Source organism: Nansenia antarctica, assembly GCF_963989245.1.
Source record: "Nansenia antarctica genome assembly, chromosome: 18".
In the NCBI taxonomy this organism is placed as follows: domain Eukaryota; kingdom Metazoa; phylum Chordata; class Actinopteri; order Argentiniformes; family Microstomatidae; genus Nansenia; species Nansenia antarctica.
The window spans coordinates 7,413,417-7,420,916 of record NC_137691.1 but is presented as its reverse complement, the minus strand read 5'-3'; the positions used below and the strand labels follow the sequence as shown (position 1 = coordinate 7,420,916).

The following is a 7,500-nucleotide window of genomic DNA, read 5'->3' as shown; positions in this document are numbered from 1 at the left end:
CGAGGAGCACTGCCTGTCCCGCTCCGCCGCCACGGCCACGCCCGAGTCCTACCGCCGCCTGCTGCGCTTTTCCTCCCAGATCCACAACAACGGAGTGACCGACTTCAGGCCGCGCGCCGCCCACCACAGCTGGGTCTGGCACGACTGTCACAGGTAGAGGGGGGAGAGGGGTTTAGGGGTGAGGGGGGAGGGGTTAGGGTGGAGGGTGTGGGGGGGTTAGGGTGGAGGATGGAGGAGTTAGGGGGCAGGGTGGAGGGGTTAGGGGGCAGGGGTTAGGGGGGAGGGGTTAGGAGGGAGGGTGGAGGAGTTAGGGGGGAGGGTGTGGAGGAGTTAGGGGGCAGGGGGGTGGAGAGGGGTTAGGGTGGAGGGTGGAGGAGTTAGGGGGGAGGGTGTGGAGGTGTTAGGGTGGACGGGTTAGGGGGGAGGTGGAGGAGTTAGGGGGCAGGGTGGAGGGGTTAGGGGGCAGGGGTTAGGGGGGAGGGGTTAGGAGGGAGGGTGGAGGAGTTAGGGGGGAGGGTGTGGAGGAGTTAGGGGGCAGGGGGGTGGAGAGGGGTTAGGGTGGAGGGTGGAGGAGTTAGGGGGGAGGGTGTGGAGGAGTTAGGGGGCAGGGGGGTGGAGAGGGGTTAGGGTGGAGGGTGGAGGAGTTAGGGGGGAGGGTGTGGAGGAGTTAGGGGGGAGGGTGTGGAGGAGTTAGGGGGGAGGGTGGACGGGTTAGGGGGGAGGGTGTGGAGGAGTTAGGGGGAGGGTGGACGGGTTAGGGGGGAGGGTGTGGAGGTGTTAGGGTGGAGGGTGTGGAGGTGTTAGGGTGGAGGGTGGACGGGTTAGGGGGCAGGGTATAGGTGTTAGGGTATAGGTGTTAGGGTGTAGGTGTTAGGGTATAGGTGTTAGGGTGTCTATACTGTCTATCATTACCATTATGAATGAATATGTGTGTGTGTGTTGTCCTGTAGACACTACCACAGCATGGAGGTGTTCACCCACTACGACCTGCTGAGTCTGAACGGGACCAAGGTGGCCGAGGGACACAAGGCCAGCTTCTGTCTGGAGGACACCCACTGTGACGAAGGTGAGCTTAACATTAACACCCACTGTGACGAAGGTGAGGTTAACATTAACATTCATCTTTAATGTCTTAGAACAGAGCAAGTACACACGTCTCCCCCCAGGGGGAACAGAGCTCTGGGCTCTGGGTACAGGGTCAGCCATGGAGCATGGAGCCCCCTGGAGCAGTTAGGGGTTAAGTGCCTTAGATATGATGCCCTCAACACTCACACCAGTCACCAGCTCACAGCTCACTCCCTCCTGAGGTGGGGGGTGAACCAGAGACCTATCTCTGCACTTTACTGTATAGATTGCTGTAAATACTGCTACTTATCACTGCGATATAATTGCTATTTGTTGCACTTCTGGTTAGACACACAATCATTTCGTTGCATTGTCTGGTACTATGTAATGACAATAAAGTGAATCTATCGATTGCTGGCCTTCCTCTCTAACCTCCAGGCTACATAAAACCTACCTTAAAAAAAAAAGTTTGTGTGTAACTCTATTGTGTTGCGTTACAGGTATTCAGAAACGGTACGCCTGTGCCAACTTTGGTGAGCAGGGCATCACTGTTGGTTGCTGGGATACCTACAGACATGACATCGACTGCCAGTGGATCGACGTGACGGACATTTCCCCTGGGGACTACATCTTCCAGGTAAGAGAACTACACCTCCCAAGAGTCCATCTGTTTATCCTGTATCTAACCCGGTAGGACCCCAGGGCCCAGTTGTTCAAAACGTTTAATCTGGATCAGAATGATCCTGATTCTTTTCGTGCTGTCTGATATTGAGTCGTATAGAGGAAATCAGCCAGCTCGATCTGATCCTGGATCAGTTTTGAACAACTGGGCGCAGAGGTTAGAATGCTCTCTTAGCTGTATTACTTTTACAACATGATTTAGTGTAAAAGAGACCAGGTTGTGTTGATCCGTGACATCATCAGTCAGGCTGTGACATCATCAGCGTGTGCCCCCGTCTCTGTCCTAGGTTGTCATCAACCCCAACTTCGAGGTGGCGGAGTCGGATTACACCAACAACATCATGAAGTGTCGCAGTCGATACGACGGACACAGGATATGGACCTACAACTGTCATATAGGTGAGAGTCATGTGACAGCAGATGTATGTCAGCGCGGGCCCCATTTGGTGTCAGAATCATCTGGTATCTCCACATATTTGTTTTATATGTTTTTAGGGCATTTCTGCTTTATTGGGATGAAGACAGTAGAGATTGACAGGAAGGAGGGGTGAGAGAGAGGAGGGATGACTTGCAGGATATGACAATGGCCCAATTCGAACCAGGGTACTTGCGATGATGCAGTATGCTCATTAGTGTGCTATGCCACTCAGCGTCCCTCATCACATATCATTAGTGTGCTATGCCACTAAGCAGCCTCGTCACATATCATTAGTGTGCTATGCCACTCAGCACCCCTCATCACATATCATTCCACTAAGCGCCCCTCATCACACATCATTATACGGAGGGTTTATGGGTGACAGTGTTATAGGTAGAGAAGAAGGGTTGTTTATGATCAGGGCCGGCCCTAGGACTTTTGTGGCCTAAGCAAGATGTTTTATGTAGCCCCCCCGCCACACACACATTTTGTCGGAGGGTTGGAGTTTTCGATTGGCGTGTGTTTAATTGACCGGGGGGGTGGGGGGTTAAATAATTATAAAAGTCAACATTTTCAACCTATAAAAGCAACAAACTTGCACATAACAAGGTCTATAAGTATAAACAATGACAAATGAACACCAATAAAAACGTATATATATATTTGGACAAATAAATAGCAATGAACAATCAATATGAGTGCACAATATTCCAAATAAATAAAGTGAACACTACAAAATTGTTCAACTATGTTAACAACAAAACAACAGGCTACTGTAGAAACTATAGCTGTCCATCCTTTCACCACCATCCAACATCAGTCCTCCAAAAACAAGGGTTGTCCCTAAGCAACCGCTGAGTCTGTTTATGCCTTGGGCCAGGTTGGGCCAGGTTGCCTGGTTACGATCTTGTGACGAGGTAGATCTGTCTGAGAATGCCTTACTAACTAATGGTAAACACTTGTGTTTTCCACACAGGAGACCTGGATTCAAGGACCCCATTTAGATTATAGTGACCACTCATGTTTTAACTAAGTACGAGAGACAAAAGGAGGGATGCAGGAGAGAATTTAAAAACTCTTTAATACTCAAGAATTCAAATAGAACTTTTAATATGATAATGTACATTTACAATTCCAGCATATTCACAAGGAGTTTTTTTTTTATCAAACACCTTACCCAGTTAGACAGAGTGAAGAGCTGGATGTACAACCCTTGTCCACCATGTGGGTGGTGTTAACCCTACACCATGTGGGTGGTGTTAACCCTACACCGTGTGGGTGGTGTTAACCCTAATTCACACTACAGAGCCTAGCTGAGCTGGGCTAGGCTGGTTCATGCATCCACCATAGTTGCTGAAACAGCGATGGAAAAAAAAGACAATGTGAAATATCTGAGTCAGCACAGTATGGTCGAGGTCGGGCCTGTTGTGTGTAAAGCCGCGTAATGTACAGTTTGACAATAACCTGGACATGGACCACACCCTCTTTACAAAAATACAACTCCCTTCTCCAGTAAACAGTAGGAGAACTAGAACATTCAGTCGGTTTAGGGAAATACAATGTAGTTAATAAAAAAACGTCATAAAAACGTCATAAAAGTTTTTAAAAAGTGTTTGTTTTAGATTGCCAGGTGACTAGGACCACCCGGACCAACTACAGGGTCTAGATCTACTTACAGTGTAAACAATTGTATTTAATAAAACATTTGAATGCCTTTATAATCCCTGGGAAATACTTGTAAACAGAAACCTGAACTCATGCAACATGCAACGAAAGAAAACACTTTGGCACAGGATGTGAATATAACAAATGACGTTGGTGTACAGTATTTGAGCGTATTTGAGCATCTACAGACACGTTCATGTGGGCTGAATTAGTTCAGAAAATCCCTCATGAGGCCAGAGAGGTCCAGTCGTATCCTTGTGGCTTCAGAAGAGAAGGGTTCAAGAGAAGGGGTCAAGAGAAGGGGTCAAGAGGAGAGTGGTGGGGGTCCAGAGCTGCCTGGGACAGGGGGTGATGTTCCTGGAAGAGACCACAAACAGACAAACTCAGATGGAGACAACAGGATAAGGGTTAGGGTTAGGTCATGTTGGGTCCCCTAACCCTAAGGTTGAGGAAAGACTCTTAGGGCCGGTTTCACAGACAAGGCTTAGGCGCTAGTCCTGGACTAAATCACACGTTCAATGTAAAATCTCCATTGAAGATGCTTTTTAGTCTAGGGTTAGTCTTAATATGCCCTTAATGACAGACTATTATTCCTATCATTCATTCTCTGTCTCCCTCCCTCCCCTCACTTCTCTCCCTGTCTCCCTCCCTCCCTCCCCTCCCTCCCTCCCTCCAGGTGGTTCTCTGAGTTCAGAGACAGAGGACTCCTTCCCCGGCCTCCTGAACAACCAGCTGGGACACAGATAGAGAGACGGAGGAGGGGAAGAGACGGAAGGTTCCGGTTCTAGAACTCTTGACAATGATCAGCCATGACTGATGCTATGACAACCACCAGCCAGACTGTTGCACCCTGACCAACCACTAGAGGGAACTGTGTCTGTTCCCTCCGCCCGCCCCCACCCCCACCCCCACCCCCGAACAGACCCCTCTCCTGACCGCCAGCCCTAGACCTCATCCCCTTCCACCTGAGGCCCCCAAGCCCCCCCAGGAACCCCAACCCCCCCCCCCCCCCCCCCCCAACATAAGGACGGTGAAGTTCCCCCCTTGATGCTGGTCTCTGGTCAGTTTAGGTCATTTTCCCCACAATAGTTAAGGTCAGTATTCGGGGAGGCTAAGCTGATCCTAGATCTGTGCATAGGGGGAACTTCACACTGAGGCCAACGTTGGGACATGATTGGTTAAGAGACAACGAACCCTCAAAGTGTCTTAAGATCCAGCAGTTTTACAGTACAATCACTCTGGTCTGAGAACTGTTGTTAACAACATTCCAGCTGCTAACTCTCACCCTACCAGAGCTTCCTGCCTGCCTCACCACAGAGGGAAGTCAAGCTGTTCTCAACAATGTTACCTGTGGCACTGTAGGGACAACCAAGTGGTGTATTGCATAGAAGAAAACCTCGATGCTAATAGGCTCACATGCACAGAGCCAACATGCCCTTATTAGGAAGGGGAAGAGGCAGTGGGAGTGTCTAGCACCCAATGGGAATATCCTATAATTTTCCGAGTGAAATAAATTATGAGTCTGTGTGATATGAATGGAATAAAGGAAGGTTCTAGAAAAGGGGAAGACAGGCAGGCAGTGAATAATTCGTAGAATATTTGAATTGAATATGAATGAGATGACCAGATATATAATAAACGACTCTGGAACCACATTTCACAGCTTTGATCTTTCCCGTCTTTCGATAAGTACTTCAGACATTAGCTTAAATCTCTCAGCTTCTGCGTTTTTCCCCCAAATATCTTATTAAGTTATTACCGTCAGGGACTGTGATCTGTTATGATTGTGGAACTCACAACCACGAAGATGTCTCTGTATTGCTCTAGAGTACATTATTCCTGTATAGTACTGTATGTATGTATGTGTGTGTGTGTGTGTGTGTGTGTGTGTGTGTGTGTGTGTGTGTGTGTGTGTGTGTGTGTGTGAGTGCGTGTGTGTGTGTTCACTCTGCAAAGCTGCTCTGTGCTTCATGGGAGACTGTCCTACTTATGCTCTACTGCACTGTACTGTAGGAGATACTGTACTATGGGCTATTGTTCTCTACTGAACACATGGGTGAAGGTGGAACAGAATTTGGTGCTTTTATTATGTTTTATGTAATAAAAAGAATTAAACAAGCAGACCACACCCCTTTCTTGTGTCACATCTGTTCAGACCACAGCCATTTCTTGTGTCATATGGGGAGGGAATTGATAAGATGTTATTGATAGCGATTCCATTATCGATTCTGCTTGTCGGTTTGATTCTTTAGGATCAAAGGATATAACTTTGAAAACAACTGATAAACTCAACAATTCTTCTGCAGAAAAATGTGCATGTCTGCGTTCTATGGGAGAATCCTAGATCTCAGAGTCGTCATGACGCACTGAACTGACAGCGCATGCGCATGCGCAAAACATGCCGGCATCGATAAGAGGAATCAAACAATTTGGAACTGGTTCTCAACTGGAATTTTGTCGCAGGACAAAATCGCACGCCGTGTGCATTGGGCTTAAGGACCAGAAAGCCTTTATCATTACATTATGACATCATTAAGCACTGACCATGTAAACGCAGGGTCCCCGGTTCGATTCCGGCCGGGGACATATCCTGCATGTCATCCCTCCTCTCTCTCTGACCCATCCTTCCTGTCTAAATCTTCACTGAACTGTCAATAAAAATGAAAAATATGAGTGGGACTGCCCCACTCAGAAAAAATAACTTTATAAATATATAGAACTATCAGCACCCACCCACGCTGGGAAGTTTGTCTTGCACATGTACAGTTTAGCTTGCTGGCTAGTATATTTACTTAAGGCCTATAACTACAAATCAAAGCTGAATAGGTGAGACCTGGTGGTCTCCTGGCTGTGCTAGCCAGTAAGACAAAGCTAGGCTATAGCATCCTTTCAGAGATTAGCAGCTTCATCTAGTTTTGAGCATTATTATTAGCTATTATATATAACTTCTCCAAAAGTTACTGAATGGCTATACTCCTTGAAATAAATCAGGCAAGACCAATTAAGACAATCTTGGTCTTTAAAAAGTTAAAGCATCAACCATCTTTCCAATGGTTCATGGACATGTTTTGGTCCAGAAAAGCGCTTTGTAAAAAAAAGTTAGGCTCGCAAAAAAGAAAAAAAAAAAAAATAGCCACACGTTACCTGGCAGGACAACAACATGTAATTTAGAAATGGGATGTGATAGTCAGTTTTATCAGTTGTGTAGGGTGTGGGTGAGTGATCTGTAATGTGGAATGTTTTAAGGGTTAAACAAAGGAACAAAAGGTTGCCACTAACAGAAGAGTCAAAAAAGGATATCCTGTATGGAGAGAGAGAGAGAGACTGATCTCCAACGCACAACCTAAATAGGCACAGGTGTGCTACATCAGCCAATCAGGCCTCCTCTCCCCACTGCCATCCTGCAACACAATCAGAACAAGACAGCAGTGGAGGGAGGAGACCGTAACACCAGCCTGCACCTTTACATTCCAGACCTGCCGCTTCCCATGTGCCCTTCCTGTGTCAGGCCCTTAACTTCCTGGGCCCTTTAAGGTACTGTGCTCCCATACCTCCCTGCTACATCATTTTTATTTTTATTTTCTGAGTGGGGCAGTCCCACTCATATTTTTTCTTTTTAATGACAGATATAGTAGAGATTATGACAGGAAGGATGGGTGAGAGAGAGAGAA

General features: G+C 47.2%; 2 protein-coding genes across 2 annotated transcripts in view; one reads left to right on the top strand and one right to left on the bottom strand.

Annotated features, from left to right (window-relative positions):
* The window catches only part of loxl2a (lysyl oxidase-like 2a), a gene marked incomplete at its 5' end in the record, with an annotated part of 31,668 nt that extends 27,064 nt beyond the window's left edge, over positions 1-4,604 (top strand). The window contains 5 exons of the mRNA XM_080548565.1: positions 1-153; positions 951-1,066; positions 1,566-1,702; positions 2,034-2,145; positions 4,506-4,604. The exon at positions 1-153 is cut by the window's left edge and continues 88 nt beyond it. Coding sequence (XP_080404691.1) covers positions 1-153; positions 951-1,066; positions 1,566-1,702; positions 2,034-2,145; positions 4,506-4,576 — 589 coding nt within the window. The 3' untranslated portion in view covers positions 4,577-4,604. The remainder of the gene's footprint in view (positions 154-950; positions 1,067-1,565; positions 1,703-2,033; positions 2,146-4,505) is intronic.
* The window catches only part of r3hcc1 (R3H domain and coiled-coil containing 1), a gene marked incomplete at its 5' end in the record, with an annotated part of 15,338 nt that continues 11,234 nt past the window's right edge, over positions 3,397-7,500 (bottom strand). Inside the window, one exon of the mRNA XM_080548564.1 lies at positions 3,397-4,186. The remainder of the gene's footprint in view (positions 4,187-7,500) is intronic.